Here is a 20,944-nt window from a genome sequence, read left to right on the forward strand (position 1 = left end):
ATGGCTGCTGCTGTTAGGTGTGTAGCCAGTGGCAGAGACAGCCAGTCAGTCAGCCAGCCTCTACTGCCCCCATTAGGTTAGACAGAGGAGGTGCAGGGCTAAGACACAAGTGAGCTCTGGATGAGTAGTGACAGGTGACACTTGGGGCAGGAAGTGGTTGAAGTATGAAAATAGGCCTTTATTGTAGGTGCTTCTCCAATGCTGTCTTTCAGAAACACAAACAAGGCATATGCCTCAGTCATAGTCACTGACACTGACTAGCTGCCATCTCAAAGACTACTTACAGATCGTCAGTCACTCCTCATGAGAATGTATTTCTATGAGCGTTAATGTCAAGTGTCAACCAAGGCTTCTGTTAACACTCTAAACATGTTCTCTCCTTTACTAAGTGTTAGTGATACAGACCTCCCTGTCCTCCACTGTTTTAGGATGCAGAGAGGCAAACTCAGCCTGTCACTGGTGATGATAAGACACATGCTAACAGATAAGGGGTCTATAGGCTTGTGAGGATATGATGTAACCACAATGAGCTCCTCTCCACAGTACAACTTGAGATAATCTGGCGGACAGTGGGTAGGCTCATGGCTGAGGATCTGTCTCACACACTCGCACATCCCAGAGGAAGCTGTATTCATTGGAAAAGAGTGTGACCTATGACCCATGGTGAAGAAAGACCGTTGTTGACAGATATAATATACCTGTGAGAGTCCTCTGTGTTTGGCTTGTCTGCAGGGGTTTTGTTTCTGGACCGCAGCCCGGACCAATTCACACATTCGCCATTGGTAAAATTCTGTTCCCTCGGTTCGTCGTTGGTCGTTGGTATTGATACAAACAGCTCTGCCCTTAGATAAACATGTATCCGCACACATGTGAATTGTGTAGACATACACATAGGAGCATAAGCACACATCTCACATCCACACAATGCGCTCAGTGTGCTGTCTCTCTCACAGGGGTACATTTTCTCTCAGGGTAGAGTGTAGGGAAGGAGGGGCAGATGGGGCAGCAGTGCTATGAGTGAAACCGGAGCTGCCTGAGGAATGCAGGGGGTGTTTTTGGAGGACTGGAGTGGAGCTTGGGAGGTGGGTGGGTGGGGTGGGGGTTAGGGTTAGGGGGGGGGACTTAAGGGTAGGACGGGTGATTAGGGGGTGACAGCTGAGTGCTGACCCCTCTATAATGACAAATCATCTGGCAGGTGTGTGGCTCTGCCTGCCCCCCCCCCCCCCAACCCATCATTCCCAGGCCAGGAATCCTCAACCGCTGCCGGAGCAGAGCGCTAAAGGAAGACTTCCGGACATCCACTGTGCCATCCAGCAACCTCTTGTCTGGCCTTTCAGCCTCTGTTCAGATATAGCCTGCCTATGCTTGTTAACTGCCCTCTTTGTGCACTCAAAACATCAGTCTAAGCTCCTTTGCTTTAATAAACAAAGCTAATGAGGCTCCAGTCCGAGGAGGAATCACAGGTAGGGTAAGATTTATTGATTTGTCTTGTTGTCATTTTTCCGTCCTGTGTGGATTCATCAAAATACAAGTTTATCTCCACAACTTCCTGAAAAGTCAGTGTATCCTGTTTGGTTCATGAATAATGCTGATGACAAGCTGAATCCAAAAAGCCTCTGATCCTTTGTGGTGTAAAAAACAAATGTTGACCCAGGATCAGTGAGGGTGTTATGAAAGGGGACAGGTGCCAAGCTGAGGTCTGGTTTCAGGTCCGTGCTGAGATTTTGCAGGAAAAATGTAAGAGGCATTCAGAATTTATGGATTCTCTCAGAAAATTCCAGCCATTCAAAATTTCTGTTCCATTTAAGGAGCCAGTTTCGCTTCTTTGAACTTGCTGTATGGTGATCAGGAATGTAAAGTCTTCATGTATGAAAGCAGCCAAACCACATACAGTAATTCTACAGTGGGCGTTGTTTAGGACTGATTCAGATTTCTCCATTGTCTTGTGAGTCTGTTCTGTGGTTTGAATGTTGATTAAGTGTCTGCTCACTGAAATAGCCACTGTAGCATTACAGGCCTCTTTTCTTTTCCATCAAGCCTGAGCTTCCACAGCTCTTCATAATCCAATTCCAGCCAACACGTGGAGTCTAGACAAGAGGCCCAACACAGTCCGCACCTCCGTCTGATATCTAGTTTTCCCTCCGGAGTCCCAGCCTTGCTGCAATTTCCCTGAAGGAGCCAAACACCCTCCATTCCACAGCAGCATCGTCGATCCAAACACAAAGACGAGCCACACATTCTCAGCTGGAAATCACACGGAACCCGCCGGAACATTTCACCACTTATCTTTTCACTTTGAATTAGAGATGGGGTTCTGCAGTGTTTTCCAGGCAGCGCGAGAGGGGAATACTTTCAGTGTCCCGACAGGAAAATCTCTGACCGTTTATTAGCATTAGCAGGAGACATTGCCCAGGTACTCATAGTTCCAGACCCAAGTGGAAAACTGCTGTTGAACAGTTTTGATCCAAATGCATATACTTTTTTTTTTTTTTTTTCTTTTTACATGAGTAGAGGTTGAAAAATAATGAAATCACTTTATTATCTATTGTTCTTTTCAGAACATTTGGGCTGCGGTTGATTCCAAGGGATTATTACAGTAATTCGTGCCCCTTGTTTATGGCAAGGGAAGAGATGAAAGAGATCATCTGAGAGAAAGCTGGCAAAACACATATCACTAATTTGAGTGTGTATGCTAATGGAAAACCCCTGTCATACCCCCTTGTGGCAATTGCAGTCTGACACGCACACTGTCATACTGTGTCATTCGGTTGTCTTCATCACCTGCACTCGTCTTTTCCCGCTTCCCCCAAGCGACATAATGGGCCAGTCCAAAGTGACCCATATTTACCCAATAATACAAGGCTTTGAAAAGACCCATATCGAGTTGCAGCTAATGCTCCAGTGGGGCCTGGAGAGTGAAAGATGTTACCGGCCGAAACGGCTTGGGTTTCAGGGCCCTGTGAACAAAAGGCAGTCCAGTCCTCAGAGAGAAAGGCAGAAAGAGGGGGCAGCGGTGGGAAGTGGGGGTGATGGGGTGGGAGTGCGTGGAGAGTATTAGTGCACACAGTGAAACAGTAGCATTGGAGGGGCTTGAAGAGTCTGTTTTAGAGGGTTAGTGTGTGTGTGTGTGTGTGTGTGTGTGTGTGTGTGTGTTGTATCTCGTTTTATGATTGAAGGCAGGTTAAAGAGCCTGCCTGTTTTTGTAGGAAAGTGTGCTGCACATTTTTAATGCGTTTCTTGTTGTTGCATGTCTTAGATGTTGTCAGTGCACTCTTAATTTGTCAGCATTGTCAAGTACAGTCATGTGAAAAGAGTCGAGTTTATCTTTCAGCTTCACGAACATCCATAGCCAGTAATGTGTACACACATGTATGTGGCTGGCCTTTACAGGAAGATGCGGATACAGCCACTGAGTTAATGGAGCAGAACTGAACTAACCTCGGGTGTTAGGGGTGAGCAGAGGGCAGACAGGGTTGGTTTAAGAGAAGAGCGTTTGTGATGATGATACCCAAAGGTGATTTCACCGCCTCTCCTCCCTCCTCTTTCTGCTTCCCACCCCTCCTCCGACACCCCTCACCCTCTTCCTCCCTCTCCCTCTCCTTCATGTTCTCTTTTTGCTCTTTTGCTCCCTCTCTCTCCTTAGGGGCAGGCAGGTATAAAGTTACACAGAGCTCTCAGCTTTCTTGGAAGGAATGACCACATGAGTAGCTTGGGGATTAGATTAGCAGGAAGAGCAGACTTAGCCAGGCTGTAAATAGCCCACTTTTTTCACCATTAAAAAGGCCCAGTACAATATAATCAATAGATAGCACTCATCTGATGCAGGAAGCCATATGAGAAGACCTCCCTCAAGTGCTCTGAAGGACAGGCTACAGCAGCTTGGGCCTAATGAAGTTATTATTAATCACTGGGCCTCCTGTTTTGAACTTGTGTGTTGTTTCTCTAGTGGGTGATGAGTGGTCTTTGTGTGCGAGACCTGACTGACATCTCTTGCTGTTCTTCTCACTTTCACTGTCTATTATATAAGACTTGACAAGGTCATCTCCTGCATGTTATTCACGCATGTTTGACTTTATGTCTTTGTGTCACAGTCATGCCAGCAAATATGTTTCAACTTAATAAAACCTTGACTGAAAAATTGAGTTACAAGGAAACTACCAAAATACCTTGAAGAATCATAAAACACCAAAGCAAAAAATATGATCTATTCAGTGTGGAGTCTCACCGACACCTTTTACTCCTTGTCCATCTCTCATTCACACACACACACACACTCACACGCCTCGACTCTCTCAGTCTGAGCCTCCCCACAGGTGTTAGGTTACTCTGTAAAGCAGCTTGAATGGGCACAGAAATCACAGAGGGCTGTCTGTGCTCTTGATTCCCGTTTCACTTTGAAGTTTCCCCAGCTCACAGGAACAAGCGCCACAAAGCCAGACTCGTGTGAGGGCTTTAGACCTCTCTGCCAGGACTATGAGTTCTGCAAGGTGGGGGGTGTGTGGTGGTGTAGGGGGAAGCGGTATTGATGGGCAAGGCTACGTGTTGTCTCAGTTGTTGGAGGACTTTGCTTTTTTAGCTTTGTAGTCGGATGCTGCTGAAAAGAAGCACAGAACATGTGTGGAGGTTTCTCCCCCAATGAATGCTTTTTGATGGCGTGTAACAGTGGAAAAAGGATTAGTGGGACATAGGTTAACATCCCCCCCTCTCCAACAAACACACACTCATTAGTACAAGGGCATCTATCACTGTGGGGACAAGATGTGGAGGCAAAATTAATAGCTCGACTGTTTTTCTGTCTTTGCACCAATGTGAAAATAAACAGTGACTTTTGGCTTTGCTTAAGAACCTGAAAAGGGGCTTTGGCAGGATACATCTGTAAGCACTTAAAAAATAAAAGACACCTATAATACTTTAATAGAGCCATGTTGGAGAGGCTTTAAGGCACAAGGTATTCCAGTGTTAGGGTATGGGTACGTCTGTCTTCGTTGATCTCATCAAAGGGCCAAAGGGTCCCAGAGAGCCAGAAAAAACAACTTCAAGTGTGGATTTAATGAAGAATAAACTTACCCTCAAGTTACACTCACAGGAACTACTTTTTTGAAAGCAGCTCATGGGGCTGCTAGTCAGTCACATTATTTACAAAATACTTCACTCCTGTTACTGACCACAGCTCTCTGTGTGTTCTCAGGTATCTGAACCATGTGCGGGCTGCCATGCCTCAGGACACAGCTGGAGGATACACCTCGGCTTTAGCGTGTCATCGAGCCATTCAGGATGCTTTCAGTGGGATGTTCCCTCCAAAAGGATAAACTCACACAGAGCTCAAAGAGTATCAACAGCTACTGGATAGAAATGTCACTGACTGGACTGTAAACACTGCCCTGCTACCACTGTGGAGAGCTGCTGCGGTAGATAATGATCTGACTCATTTTTTTCAAGTTGTATATGACTTTTTATACTTTGTGTTAATTTTATATTAAAATAAATCACAGTGAACACACATCATTGTACTGATTTATTGAAAAATGAAACAACGTAACATCTCAAGTCCTGCTTAATAACGGTTCTAATTCATTCTGGTATGAACAAAGGGGAGGTAAAGTATTTAACCAAAGCTGAGTCATCATTTCTGATCACACGATGCTTCAACATCTGATGCAACAATACTTTCTCATTTAAAAAAACAAAAGTTCTCAACTCAAATATTTCCTTCTGATGATTTATTACGTTGAATCTGTAGTTTCTTCACATTTGCGTCTCTTTGGTGCTGGTTCTTCTGAAGGCTCTGTGGATACACAAAAAATGTTTGGAGGTGAACACAGTAGAATAAAACTTTATTGTCCACTGAGTTGGAAAACATTCTTCGGCCTGACTGGCAGTACACTAAAACATACTCAGTACATCAAAACTGACAGAGTGACAGTTACAGTGTCTAAACTAGTGCTGCAACTTAAGATTATTTTCATTATTGATTCATCTGCTGATTATTGTAAAACATTATGGCAAAATGTCAATGAAAAATTCTCATCACAATTATCCCAGATCGTTAGTTTCCTCCACACTGCGTCTAAACAGCAGCAACTGACTCTGTGACCTTCTACTATAACTGGTATTCGTGTTCACATTTAAATGTTTGATTTTCATGCTGAAGTCATTATCAGTTTATTACTGAATTCCTCATCATTTTGTAAATTAATTCTCACCTGTCTGTTCATGATTGCTGCTGAAGAGGACCTCTTTAGGGAGTGTGAATCTCACGCACATCATATCTTTGTTAGGTGCTACATTACGCACAAAATGCACAGAGCATCTGTTCTCCAGGGGGAACCCGAGGCTGCGGGACGCCCTCTTCACCACGTCCGTGTCGGGGTTGTCGTCTTTAGAGAAGCCGTAGCAGTACACCGTGGGTAAGTTCTCATCACAGGGAGGCTCCTGGTGCAGGAGGCCTCTGAATGCATCCAGAAACTCTAAAGCCAAGGCAGGCAGGTTCATCACCACGTGAACATGAGTTTTTCCCTTCAGAAGCGCAGGTAGCTCTTGCTTCACAGGACCCTGGATGAACGCTCTGCCGTCCAGGTTAAATGTGCGGACTTTGCTCTCCACCTTGTTGAGCTTGCAGTTGTGCTTCAGCCATCGGTAGGACTCTGGGTTGAGATCATTAGCTAACACGTTGGCACCCGAGCGGGCAGCAGGGATGGCGAAGGGTCCAACACCAGCAAACACATCCAGCACGGTGTCACCACGTCTGATGAGCTCCACCACACGCTGGTGCTCTGTGCTCAGCCGGGGGTTCCAGTACACACGAGAGAAATCAAACTCGTATGTCACCCCGTTTTCTTTCACCTGCAACACACGGATAAATGATGATGAGCATTAGAGGCCTCTTCAATGCTCAATGGATGTTCTGAATATATTTAAGAATAACTGTGAAGCAATGCTATGTGTAAAACGTTTGTGTTTATCATTAACATGAGATTACTGCACATTTGTACTGTAACTTACTTTGGCAACCATGTTCTCCTCTCCAGCTAGCACCTCCATCTTAAAGTTGCGGTAAGTTGAGTCGATTATGTTTGTTTTATTGACCACACAGGTAACACCAGGGTTTTTGTCCATGATAACTTGACCTACAGTGGAAGCAACAGACAAGAGACAAGTTGTGGCAATGAGTATATTTTTGTGTCCGGAAGATGAGTAGGAATATGCACCAAGGCCCTGGGTTTGAAGGAATTTCTAGAAGATCTGAAGGTTGTCTTTTTAAAGCTAAAACAGGGAGTTCACTTGCTATTTTAAGCCATTTTACTTGATACCCTGCTTTAGTGGCGCATATCCCCAAACAAACTTGCAGTTAATCAAATCATCACAAACCAAGTGAAACATTATGATTATGGGCCCCTGGGGTAGCTGCCCACTTTGCCTTATTGGTATTCTAGCTTTGCCTGGGAGCCAATAAAAAAAATATCATCTTTGAAAACTTGTAGGAGGTGGTTGCTCACGTGAAAATAAAAGCAGCCATTGTGGATATTAATAATTTAAGAACAAGGAAAGATTATGCTAAAAACACACCCAAAAAAAACTACAAAGGAAAAGTTGGTCATCAGATCAAAACTTCATCCATTTCAGGTGTAAAAAAACTGTTCAACTGTTTTTTTTACACCTGTTCAAGTTTACACAATACTTTCCTTGCCAGAAATATACTCATATGATAATATCATGTGTTGGTATTTTTCAAATTAACAGTTTTGATACCTTTTGATGCAGTCACACAGAGACAGTAAGAAATATCAAATACAAACTTAGGTGTACACAGGTGACGAAGAAAAACCTGAATAAATGAGTGGAGAGACAGAACAAGGGCTGCATGAATGGTTTGATCAGTATGAATATGCTGTGGCCTTCACATAAGAGAATATCTTTGCAAAATGATGTCCATCCCTCCAGTAAAGTTAAGAGACTTGGTGAATCTTTCCCAAGGTGTGTTGAAGCTCACCCTTCTTTGTGTTACTTTGCACTGAAATCCTTCTGTTGCAACATCTGCATCTCACCTATGAGGTTCTTGTACGGGAGCTGGTGGTCCCTCAGGTTCATGTGTGCGATGTGTCCCACCCGGCTGAACCCAGAGGTCACATCTTGCCCCTGAGGGAGCACGGCCTCCAGCACTTCTTCACTCTTCAGGTTATCGTAGGTCAGCTGCAGCTCATAGTACTGCAGCTCCTCAGAGACACTGAAAGACCTCAGAGCCTCTGCTTCAGCCTCAGAGAAGCAGCTTTTGGAGGACACTCTGTGAGGGTCCAACAGCACTAAACGAAAGTCACTGCTCTCCTCTGTACCTTGTACCACTCTGGGCACCCCTGGCCGCTGGATGGTCGACTTTTTCAGGCTCTTGATCACTTTGTTAAGGACCCCAGTGGGCACTCGTAGAGCTGGGACTGAAATGGTCTGTGTGAAGGCCTGTTTGTCCAGAGAAGTCATACCCCGAACCTCTGGAGGGGGCCGGTACAGTTTAGGCTCCATTACGGGCTTCACAGCAGAGCCAGGACAGGCCGAGGCTGGTAGTGAGGCGGCAGACCAAAGGCTCCGGTGTACAGCAGCAGATGTTAGGTTTCTATGGGTGTGTGCAGATGTTAAGACTCTGGTGAGGAGCCTGAAATAGAAGCAGAAAAGTGAAAACACATATCCTAACTGTAAACCGAGAATCAGCTTTTAACACAAATCCAGCAACATATGACTTAAAAAGTAATAATTATGCGTTTATTAGCGAGAAAATCAGCACTCATGAGTTCAGACCTCGACATCCTCCGCTCGCAAAGGCACGCTTGAATTGTGTCATCAGTGTTGGACCGGAGCTGACTGGTGATTGGTCAAACGGGCGGAGAGTCGACTGCTGATTGGACGAACTCCTCGTTGACGCGAAAAAGCGACGGAAGAGCGAGTGGTCAACAATAACACCGCTCAACAGCTGATGAGTTGACAAGAGGAGATTTAAAAGTCATTTAAGAGAACACGGTCTCTTATAAACGTTCAGTGGAGTGGTGTCGAGGTCACGGAACAGCGAGGTTTTGGTTCTTGTAGTTTGTTGAGTTGGCCCGAGTAGAAAATGAGTGTGAACGGAAATAGAAACACAGATTTATACAGAGAGTGCATCGCCGACGATACAGGAGACAACGAAACTTCTCCCTTGTTATCAAATGTAAGTACAAAGACAGCACCGTCACTTGTTTCACAGCCTGCTTCAGTCTGAATGGATGAACTTTAGCGATGCAACAACCATAGTTTTTAGAAACTGACAAATTGTTGGTTGTGTCAGGAGTCACATGCTTATTGTAAACCAGTTCCCTTTCTATTTGCTCTGTCAGCACTTTCAGCAAAATTCAACCCTAAAACAGCAATTCCGTTCTGACATTCCCACTGAGAATATATTTATACTTATACTTATGTCCTATGCAAATAAAAAAAAAATTCTGTCATTTACAAGGTAGAATTTACTATCATTCTCTCCATATGTTGTTGTCTCGGTTGTGAATTTCCCCACTGTGGGACTAATAAAGGCGATCTTATATATAGTATGCAGGGATTGAGACTGTATTCCTTCGGTGCTACACATGAAACAGGTACAAAGACAGTTGTACATTGTGTCTTGTTTCATTACTACTGTTAAATTTTACATAAAACAAATACTGATAGTATGTATTAATAGTCTGTTCATCATGATCAGTAGTACACATGCCATTAAAACTTAAAAAGTCTATTTACTTCACATTTTAAAATATTGACTCTAAAGACTATCTGAAATAGGCTTAAAGCACACCATCAGTCATTTCTCAGTACTTGTAGAATGTAAACTCTTACCAAGGTTGTTAAAATGTCTACACAGGATATAACCTTGGTGTCCTTGGTGGCTCTATCAAGGTGTGTATTGATGGTGTTCGTATCACTGACGGAGATACTTTTTGGAGTTTGTCTATTAAACCTGTTGTAGTCATTGATTCTGTGAGCTCCAGTAGTTTTTGTTTGAGATTCAGAAAGGTTTATTTGAATTTAAGTCATGTGGTCGGGCTTGATCAGTTCTCCAAAAAAGTCTTTACGGTTGTTCCATCATTCTCCATCTGTGGAGAATGCTTTGGCATTTCACAGTGGCGTGTAGTCTTCTGTCTCTGTGGATCCATGTAGTGTTTTGTAGGATTCATCCGTAGTAATGAATAATCTGACACAGAGTAGGTGGATGCCAATAACGCCAATTCAAATTAAGATTTATCGGTGAATGTGATTCATTTATTGCTTTCATTCCAGGAACACACAGTCACAGGAAGTGGAGACAGTAGTGGTAGCTACAAACTTCATTCACTGACACATTGTCATGTTGAGTTACTTGATTAAATCACACATGGTAAAACATGTCTCAAAAGAGTTAACACATGATCTTGATTAATCCTATCACCAACCGGAAACCAATCAGAAGACATCAAATAGAAAAGGAGCCATTTGTTTCTGTTATCTCACATTATTTTGCTGGTGCATCATCACTCTAAAAGTCACATTCTTAGTATGTTTAAGTCAGTGTAATTTATCTAGCACCAATTGAAACTTTTTTGTCATAGTTTACTTCCTGTCTCTCAGTACTGTAACTGAGAGTGAATCAGATTCAGCAGCCTACAGGTCAATCTGAGCTTGCTGTGACACTGACACCAGAGTTGCCACTCGTTCTCTCCAGGATATCCCCTATTAGAGAGGTCAAGCAGTTTGGGCAGCTCCCCTTATCCTGAGCTCAGGCAGCTGTCCCACAGCCAACAGCTCAAATCCCACCCCATCTATTCCCATTTCCATTCCCTGATCCTACATGCCACTGCAGTGTTGTTTCATGACATCCATCATCAGGGCTGGCCAGTTGTTCTTAATACTGTCAGGTGCACTTCTCTGAAAGCTCTTACAGAAATAACTAGATTTCTTCTGCCGTCCTCTGTATTCACACTCACTGTTTTACCTCTTTATCTTCTATCCATCTGTCTAGCTATTTAGATATTTAGCTAGCTATCAATGTGTTATTTCTTCTGTGTGTGCAGGGATCAGTGCCGATCAGGGCCAAAGGAGCTTCCTTCGCCTCTTCTGTGTTTAACCTGATGAATGCCATCATGGGTAGCGGTATACTGGGTCTAGCTTATGCTATGGCTAACACTGGCATAGTTGGTTTCTGGTAAGACTTCTCTCATTACACCTTCTACTACAGTGCTGCTCAAATATCTGACAGCTTTCTAAATAAATAGAAAGTAAATTCAGCAACATGTATTCTGATCTCTGCTTCATCTATCATGCTACCTTTCTAGTATCCTGTTGGTACTAGTGTCCAGCCTGGCAGCGTACTCTATACATCTCCTTCTGAAGCTATGTGACCAAACAGGTGAGAGACTAACAACGGCTTCTCGTCTAACTTAGGATGATGGCTTTATCCAGGAGGTTTCATCCAGATCTCTTGGTTTCTTTGACTCTTTTCAAGCATTATTTAAACATCACCTGATTTATCCTCACCGTGGACTGCCCCCCACCCCCCCTCCACTTTACTCATGATTAAATCACTGTATAAGGAAGCTACCTGCTTTGTTGTCTGTTTCAAGACCATCTTATCTCTTTGTCTTTGTGTTATGGTCTTTATTTACTTCCGAGTTGTGTTTGAATCAGGCGATGTTTAAATAATACTTGGAAAGAGACAAAGAAGCCAAGAGAGGAGATAAAAAGAGATAATACTGGGATCTGTTGAGAGTTTTGTGCTGTTAGCGTCACCCTTCATTATCTTTGAGTAGTTGAGTCTGATTGCTTTTCATTTGACTCTCATAGGCATCAATTCATATGAAGGCCTAGGAGGGAGAGCCTTGCAAAAACCAGGAAAAGTAAGTGTTTACTTTTGGATTAGTGTGAGTTTAACCTGTCAAAATATAAAAAGGAAGCCACACACTTATATTTTCAAACATGACTAGGAAAACAATCACACTAAACTTTTCACAATTCCTTTTCAGTTTCTAGTTGGAGTTGCTATTCTTATCCAAAATGTTGGTGGTAAGTCATACTCAATTTTACTCTGCCATTACATACATATTATTTCTGACATGTTGGACATAAACTGATTTTGTGGTTTTTATAGAAGCAGGGTAGTGAAGAGGGTGCAGAGTGCTGCAGGGTCATACTCAGTTCATTGTGGAGGTAGATAGTGCCTCCTACTGGAGATCTGATGGCTCAGTGCTCAGTTTTACTCCCTCCCTCCTGCAAGGCCATTATCTGGATTCCCTGATAACCTTTGACTCTGTAGCCGCTGTCCTCTCAGCCCCCTCCCCTGGGCCTGAAACCTGACTTCACATCTAATTGATCACTGATGGTAAACCCACTCCCACCCTCTGAGTGTTGAGTAACCTAATGGGACCCCTCCCATTATTTCCCCCACCCCCTCACCTCTCTGTACTGCCACCTCTATCCGTCGCTCAGCCAACAAACTGCGCTTCTCATACAGTCTTGAACTGAGGTGGTAGCTCCTCTGCAGTCATTAGTGGCACGGCTGAGTGGATTATTGCTGTGCCCTCTGGTATGTTTGTGGTTTTCCCAGCATGGGGCAGTATGTGTGAGAGTGTGAGAGCCAGCACTCCAGCATGCATCTGTCTACACCCCGGGCCCCTTTTATAAGAGCGCAATTAGCCTCGCTCTGGGTAAACATTCATCTGTACTGCCACAGGCTGATGGGCCAATTGACCTTAATTACTGACCAGCCCAGGGCTCTCACAGCCTGCCTCTCTCCTCACTCTTAATGAAATGAAAGTGGCTCTGTCTTCTGTTGAACACACTCCGTCACTATTTGCTGACCGCACACACAAGGTTTCCATCAATTTTCCTTGAATTTTACATACATGCTTATTATTAGAATATGTTTTCTTACCACCTGGCCAATAACAATCCCTTTTCTTCACTCAAGGGCCTTTTTTTGTTTAGAGATGTAAGTATTATCCCTCCAGGAATTCCCATTAAAGTGTTGTTGTGCTTACAGTAACCAACTGCATGTAACTAAACCATTGCATCATGCCCGTTGTGTGATCCCTGTCAGTGTGTCTGTATGCATTTGTGTGGTTGAAAAGATTTTAATTTTTATGGTCTGTTTAAATTGTTGGATGAACTTTTGCAGGGAAAGATTTTGGCTAAAACACTAAGTGCTGCCTCATAATATCCCACTATTGACAGATTTTAGTGCCTATAAACGGCAGTAGTTATTCTCAGAGTTAGCGTCCTTGTGTCTGTGTGGGCTTGAGGGTTATTGGAGGAATTTTCTTTTATAAACAAATACAGGATCTGAGAGATTATGGTCCAGGCTTATTTAACGGCGAGTTCAAGATCTGCCCCCGGGCAATAAGGTCCCAGCTAACTCTGGCTATGCCTGGCTTCACAACTTTAAATCCCCTAACATTATCTCCCTTTGTGACTGACCACACACGGCATTTGAATCCCTGTTTCAGACCAAACATGTTCCCTTCTCCTGGTGCAATCTCCATCTCCCCTTTCGCTTTTTCCTCCTCGTGTTTTTTGGGGGTTGATATGACCCTCAGGAAGTCACTCCGAGCCTTTTTCTCATTGGCTGCCTGAGCGTCCGGAGATGTATGTTGGAGCCTGTCAGATTCAGATAATATCCTGTTTCCTAGTAAAGGGGGAGAAGGGGGAGAAATACCTGGATTAGCGTCAGAGATCATTATTGTTAGCATTCCTCCCCCCTCGCACTTCTCCGTCCTGGCTTCTACTCCTGGTCTGCAGCAATTGGAAGATCTGCATAATGTCTGCTCCTCTGCACCGAGGGCTTTGCTGGTTATCCCCTTGAGCTGCCTGCCCCACCCATCTGCATTAACTCAGAGCCGTGGTACCCCCTCCGCCCTGCCTTCCATTTCCTTGTGCTAGGAAACACACACCACCCTCACACGGCAATTTCAGTTTATTTACACTCATCTGTTGTGTTTATGATTTACCAATTTGGTGTGATTGTGTGCTTTTTTTCCCCTTTATTTGATTTGGAAAACACACACTTTCTGAACATCTTTTTCTCCCTCTCCTCAGCTATGTCTTCTTATTTGTTCATCTTGAAGTCAGAGCTTCCTGCAGCCATAAGCAGCTTCCTGGGCTCAGACAACACAGGGTAGGTGTATAGCTCTGTCATCTCCTTCAACATTTTGGCTCAAAATCTGTCACAGTTGCAGGTAGAGCCAAGCTATTCTTTTAAATTACCTGCACTAAGATAACAAATGAGTCATTCCTGTTTCCACAATGGTGTAGATTATATCTTTGGCCTTCAAGAACCAAATTTGACACTTCTGCACCACAAAACTACACAAACTGGAATCAAACAGGCAATGAGAAACATATGAATAATGCATTGGAGGAAGATCTTTCACCAAACCACAGCACACTACTAATACTTTGTCTGTGAGCGATCGGAGGCAAACTTGTGCTCTGTGTTGTATAGCATGAAGCATGCCCAGAGGAAATTTATTTATGATAGCAAGCCATTCATCACCCTTCAGCAGCAGCCTGTGTCTTTCATTGGCCTGTGTGGACGAGCCCTCAGAGCAAAGTCCCTGGCCAAGAATGTAACTTCTATCACTTTATTATTGGCCACACTGGTTTAAGCAAGAGTTGTAGCTGCTCTCAGCCCAATCCGTCAACATCCGAATCTTCCACACACAGCTGCTTTGTATTAGTGCTCTCCTTTCACCCCCAAATCTCTCGCACATGTTCCCCGGAATCAGACTGATACAAGGGGATATCAGTTTTGCCATTCTAATTACAGCTCACTGCTGAGGGAAACAAAACAATTCTGTTAATGAGTGGCTTTGGGATGTTAACAGACACTCACTCAATTCACTGAAAGTCTAAATAAACAAGTTGTTTTATATTCAAACGCGTTTCTTTTTTTCTGGCTCATTTATCATAATGCAGCTGAGCAAAAACACAGCGGTGCTCAGCCTTTTAGTCTTCATCTGCTCTAACAGAGTGTATGTCCTGTTTAAGTTTCTCCAATCTTGTTTAAGTTTAGTAAGAGACGTAGACAGCTGTGGATCTGGGTTTGTGCTGCATTTGCCCGATTTATGCTGATCTTCAACACTATCTGGAGATTGACTCATTGGCAGTCATACCCCAACCTTAACTGAGAGCTATCCTGCATCTTGTTATACCGTGAAATGTTCCACATTACATGGGTCTTCTAGGTATCCTGAGCCTTTGCAGTAAGCCTCAAGCCTCCTGAGAGTGGATCTTAATGGTGGTGGAGATTTCTTTTTTTTTTTTTTTACATCCCTGCGTCGGCATAACAGTCTGTAAAAGTGGAGAAGGGGGTTAGCTAAGCTGCGGTCGAGTGCTTCAGCTAAACTTAGGTTTGAGTAGAAGTGATTGGCCAAAAGAGAGTCGAGGTCAGAGCAGGGGTCTCCCTGACATCCAGTTACAGGGCAGGAACGGTGTAGACGCAGAGACAAATCCATCAGCGCCTATGGAAACACCACAGCTGTGAAACTGCCAAACAGGGGTCAGTGGGTGTTGATGTGGTCAGAGCAGGTGCTGCTGACTGTGGGAGCCCCATAAAGAGTGGTGGAGCCAGTCCCCCATGACCCCATGCTGCAGTCCAACGTACAGCAGCGCCAGGCAGCACCCTTCCCATCCGACCCCGACCTCAGCAGAGCCGGCATGCCTTCCACATGTGTCACCTCGAGCACTGCCCCTCCTCTTCCTCCTCCTCCTCCTCCTCCCACTCCTCTAGCTCCCCAATCCTGAGTAAACCGCCAAGGCTATCCCTCAGCAAAGGAAAATATTATTCCCCCTCTCCAAAAACCCGGCAAGTGAAATGTGGTCTCATCTGACGGAGCGACACAACGTTTGCATGTGAATTACATAATTGTTTTGGTTTGTGAGAGCCTAAGCCCTTAATTCGTACCACATGATGAATCTGTCGCTCTGTGTTTGAGCACGAAATGGAGACAAATTTCCAGAGCCGGTTCATTTTAAAGAATTCGTCTCTGCCATCCCTGACATTTCAGAACCAGGGAGATGATGATGAGAGATGTTTCTCAACATCAGCCTTTAATAATTCATGTCCTCTCTTTCTTTCCCAGAAATGCCTGGTATGACAATGACAGGTTGCTTCTTATCCTAGTCACACTCTGTGTTGTTCTACCTTTGTCAATATTGCCAAAGATTGGTGAGTATCTCGATCAAGTAGGATCTTGATTTGTTGCCCTGAGAGGTTCAAATAATGTTTCTTACCAGACATGTTTCTTGCCATTACAGGCTTCCTGGGATACACCAGTAGCCTCGCTTTCTTTTTCATGCTGTACTTCGCTGTTGTGGTGAGTTTTAATATTCTCCTATTAATTTTTTTTTTTTTTTTCAACACTTCTGTTATTGACCTATTGTGTTGTCTTGTCTTCAGGTTGTTGTCAAGAAATGGTCCATCCCCTGCCCACTGCCTCACAATGTGACTACACTTTCAGGAGCCTTCCAGGTAACAACAGCCCCCATTTCCTTAAGCTTGTCCACGTGCACAGAAACACACATAGGTTTGAGGTAGGTAGTCTGGAGCAGACGGTCATGGCCACTGGATTAGGAGGAAAACCCAGGGGACTGAGTTTACTGATTGGGTCAGCTCTGGCTGGTGGGGACCAGAGAAGGCTGCAGAGAAGTGTGTATGGTGAGTGGTGCCAGTCCTCAGGGGAAGGAAGCTCAGGTGACCTTGCCTGAGCCTGGAAAGGAACTCTGACCTTTAGGAATTATACAGACTATGCTATAACTGCAGACTTGGCATGGGTTAATTTAGAAGGTTGTTTTCCTTTTAGCTCCAAAGCCAGGCAGTGGAATAGCTGTATGTTTCTCTCATTTTCAGCAGCACTGCAGAAGTCATCTCCCCCCAGAAATAACATGTTCCCTCTTCTCTCTTTGTTTCTCCAGATATCAAATTCCTCTGACTCAGAGTGTACGCCCAAACTCTTTGTCATCTCCAGTGAGGTATGTAGTTGAAACCAGTGTTTTCTCTGTGCTGCACATACAACCTGTGAGGTGGCAGTGACAGGCTGTTGAAAGTAGTTTTACTGCGTTTGTTTGACTCTGGTAACAAGTCAAACTCTTTACCTATGAAGGAGGGGTTGCACATGTAAGAAACTCATGTGAACTCTGCAGCTGCCACTCACATGTATGTTACATGTAAAGGCCTAATGTACATGTGGCACGCAGAATTACACAAAGCACATGTTGGTTCCACTTGTTCAGACACAGCTTGATGCTGTTTTGAGACAATATCCCACAATTTACATTTACATGGTATTTAGAGATGCACATTCATGTGAATACATTTATTCAGGAAAGCACACACTCTGCAACCCAGATGGTAATTACCACTACACAAACCATACCTTGACCCTCCTGCCCCCTTTGCCTTGTGTAACAGTGTAAGCTGATAATTTGTTAATGACGGCTGTGCTCTGGCTGATGTGTTTTGCAGAGTGCCTACGCCATCCCCACCATGGCCTTCTCCTTTCTGTGCCACACAGCAATCCTGCCAATCTACTGTGAACTGGACCGGTCAGCACTGCCGCCCCCCAGCTTTACCTTTACTTCCACTCTCTAATTTAACTTTGAATTTATTGTTCAGTATCTGTTATGATTATATGAAATGGATATCTCCCTGTGTCTTTCAGTCCTACAAAGGCCAGGATGCAGAACGTTACAAATGTCAGTATTAGCCTCAGCTTCCTGCTTTACCTCATTTCTGCACTGTTTGGCTACCTCACCTTCTATGGTAAGCCTGCAGGGATACACATCATTGAGTAAAAGATACTACTGTTGCTACTTTTCAAAACCCTTTCTTATCTGTTCACATTGCTCACTCGCTCTTTTTCCGTCCCCTGCTCATAGCTCATGTGAACTCAGAGCTGTTGCTTGGTTACGATGCATACATGCCGCGGGACATTATGGTGATGACTGTTCGGTTAGCCATCCTCCTCGCTGTGTTGCTGACTGTACCACTCATTCACTTCCCTGTGAGTAGACATAATATTTTTTTTATGCAAGTAGAAACTACCAATGAAGTTCCCAATTTCTTTTTCCTCCTTTTGGATTCCTTATTGAAATCAACAAAACTATGTAGACGCTGTCGAATTATTTTGAGTTTTAACACAAACCTGTAAAGTTGTAAAATACAAAGTTTCATTTGTTTCTTTGATTTGTGCTTTTCTGTATTGTGTGTGGTTGTATCTGAGCTTTTTTTAAATTTATTTTTAGGTTTATCACTTTGAAAAAAATTATTATTTTTTTGTTTTTTCACCGTTTTTAAGGATCTTAAAAATAATTTATGTATTTATGATGTTTTGCAATATGAAAAAACAGACCAACATTTTCACTACTACCATCAGGTTCAAGCAGAATGTAAACATTAAATACAAGCTAATAATACACTTTAATGTAGTTGTAAGCAGCTAAGTGTTTATTAATGTATTATAACTTTGATAATAAGTTTAGGCAGGGTGTATAAACAGATAATGAATGATAATGTAGTAAAACACATGGTATAAAATATTATATTATAATGGTATGAAGTAGGTGTTCTGGTAATAATTTAGAATTGTTAAATCTGCTTATAACTACATTTTAGCGTGTGATAAACCATTTATTAAATGTTTATATAAAGCTTAACAATGTGTAATGTTACAAGAACTTGAACCAGCTTGTCCTTCCAGTCCTGTCACAGCACCGCTTAAGTTTCCTTCTTCTTCTTATGAGACATTTGGTCAGAATCATAAACACAGCACCTTTTCTGTCAGTTTATTTGAATTTGAATGCGCTTTGTCTTTTGTGTATGATTCAGGCCCGTAAGGCTGCGATTTTGCTGCTATGTGGAGGACGCCCCTTCTCCTGGCTGATCCACATCATTGCAACTCTAACCATCTTGGGTGTGGTGCTGATGCTGGCAATCTTTGTCCCTGATATCAGAAATGTGTTTGGAGTAGTGGGTACGTTTGTTTTGCTAAATATCTTGGTCTTTATAAATCATAGAGTCAGTCTTATTACTTTACAAACAGTCATTTTTGCTTAACTATGACCTTTTCCTGATCTGTTTTCAAGTACAGCAGACGGTAAAAGCAGACATGATTTCACCAAAGATGTCAATATTCCACAATTATTGATCTTGGTGGCTAAAATCACAACATCTGCTCATACATAAATAATAGCTCAGACCTGCTGAAACTGTTTATGAAGCTGTTATGATCAGACGTGGAGCACGTTGTCTTTGTACTTCAAAGGCTTTTCCTGTTTCTTCCGCAGGATCGACAACATCCAGCTGTCTGTTGTTTGTTTTCCCCGGCATCTTCTACCTTAAGATCAGCAGCCAACCCCTCAGATCCTTTGACTCCATTGGGGTAACTACAAACTCAACATATACTGCTGAGACTGAGCTACTATACACTTCGAGACAGTTTGCTCACCATGCTTACATTTTTTGTTGCTTTCTAAATTTTAAGCATTTCCTTTTATGTGAAGATGTTAACTGCTTTGTTTGTACTCTTTATGTTTCTAGGCTGTACTTCTGGTGATCTTTGGCTTCATTATGGGAATCATCAGCTTCTCTGTCATTGTCATTTCATGGGTACAGAGCTCCTAACTTCCACCTCTCTTTTGCAAATCAAGCACAAGAGCAAAGAGAGGGAAAAGCGTGCCAAAGTAACTGAATACTGGATAAAGAAAGGGACATGAAAGATGCTTATCTGAATTACCTCGGGCAGATTATTTATGGTTAGAGTTGTTCTTAACACTAGACTGTGTTTTTTTTTTTAACTCAGAAACATTGACTAAACCCAGTGCAATCAAACCAAAACAAAACAAGGATTTTTTGTGTTCTGCTTCTTAATTCTTACAGGTCTTTTCTATAAGTGCCAACTTTACTATACCCAATTCAGGACAATCTTTGTGTTTTTAAGCTGCCTGGAACACAAGATGGATGAGGTTTACTGTGTCTGAACAATACAACAAAGTGTCAGGCATGTTGTCCTTTATCTTTTAAGTTTTAAGTTTCATGTACATTTTTTCCCATAATTTACCTCCTGACAGCCATTGTGTTGTTCTGAGTGGATGATCATGCACCGTATGTATACAATCTACTGCATGCATTTGAAAAATGCTGTTGACCAAGTCTTAACTAAATGTATAAATGTGTCAGGCTTTCTTAAATTTTGTTTGTGGCACATTTCACATTTTTTGCATATCGTAATCATATCATATCATCACTAATTTACATCCTCTGATTTATGGCCAAGTGTTTTTATTTTATTCACTATATTGTTTTGGGATTTTTCTTATAAACTTGATTTGACACTCCACTTGTGGTCCAAACCTCAGGTTTAAATGGTCCTGCTGCTATTTTCTATGCTTTAAGGAATGGGTTTTTGTTTGGACCAGTCAATTATAATGTACTCCATGTGGTTATAATGTAAAATAATATAATGTTAGTCTTCAAATTACTGGCATTTAATAAAAAGGGAAATCATTTACACACTGACATGTCAGATTGCTTATTTAACCGCTGAAATGTCTTTATCAGTATTGTGGCAAGCTCATCAGTCTATCATGTCACATTCGTGGCTGTGTGTTTGATTGACAGGCACAGTATTGACATTGAGACCCACTCCTCAGTGTTGTAATGTGGGCTCAGCCTGAAGCTAATGAAAGCCACATGCTCGGTACGTTTCTAATCATGATGCTGTTTAGATTGTCTTCATGCTGCCTCTGGAACCTACGGTCACCCGACTGCTGCTTTTAATTCTAAGGAATTAGGCAGACCGGCCCACCTCCCATCCAGAAAGAAGTGGCTGCCCACTCTTCACGCCCCCTTAAAGGAGGTTCCCCACTACAGGAAATATCCCTGGCCTCCATCCACTGCTCTAAAGGA

At 43.0% G+C, this 20,944-nt stretch overlaps 3 protein-coding genes across 3 annotated transcripts in view; 2 read left to right on the forward strand and 1 right to left on the reverse strand.

Moving 5' to 3' along the window:
- mnat1 (MNAT1 component of CDK activating kinase) overlaps positions 1 to 5,502 on the forward strand; it is a 31,447-nt gene extending 25,945 nt beyond the window's left edge. Inside the window, exon 8 of the mRNA XM_071498099.1 lies at positions 5,189 to 5,502. Within this exon, the coding sequence (XP_071354200.1) occupies positions 5,189 to 5,309 (121 nt within the window). The 3' untranslated portion in view covers positions 5,310 to 5,502. The remainder of the gene's footprint in view (positions 1 to 5,188) is intronic.
- trmt5 (tRNA methyltransferase 5) lies at positions 5,503 to 8,840 on the reverse strand. The gene is made up of 5 exons (XM_071498097.1): positions 8,788 to 8,840; positions 8,046 to 8,644; positions 7,003 to 7,127; positions 6,204 to 6,843; positions 5,503 to 5,785 (listed from the first exon to the last, which is right to left on the reverse strand). Exons 1-5 carry the CDS (start codon positions 8,793 to 8,795, stop codon positions 5,724 to 5,726), a joined length of 1,434 nt encoding a protein of 477 aa, XP_071354198.1. The 5' UTR covers positions 8,796 to 8,840; the 3' UTR covers positions 5,503 to 5,723.
- A 66-nt stretch (positions 8,841 to 8,906) lies between these two features.
- Positions 8,907 to 20,548, forward strand: slc38a6 (solute carrier family 38 member 6). Its single transcript, XM_071498098.1, has 16 exons — positions 8,907 to 9,190; positions 11,061 to 11,191; positions 11,322 to 11,395; positions 11,830 to 11,882; positions 12,009 to 12,048; positions 14,077 to 14,155; positions 16,122 to 16,207; positions 16,297 to 16,355; positions 16,439 to 16,510; positions 16,954 to 17,010; positions 17,504 to 17,583; positions 17,700 to 17,800; positions 17,917 to 18,041; positions 18,866 to 19,010; positions 19,324 to 19,418; positions 19,577 to 20,548. Exons 1-16 carry the CDS (start codon positions 9,098 to 9,100, stop codon positions 19,658 to 19,660), a joined length of 1,374 nt encoding a protein of 457 aa, XP_071354199.1. The 5' UTR covers positions 8,907 to 9,097; the 3' UTR covers positions 19,661 to 20,548.
- The last annotated feature ends 396 nt before the right edge of the window (positions 20,549 to 20,944 follow it).

Source organism: Trachinotus anak, unplaced genomic scaffold (assembly GCF_046630095.1).
Source record: "Trachinotus anak isolate AG129_WGS33_773 ecotype Australia unplaced genomic scaffold, CSIRO_AGI_Tana_v1 ptg000015l, whole genome shotgun sequence".
NCBI lineage: Eukaryota > Metazoa > Chordata > Actinopteri > Carangiformes > Carangidae > Trachinotus > Trachinotus anak.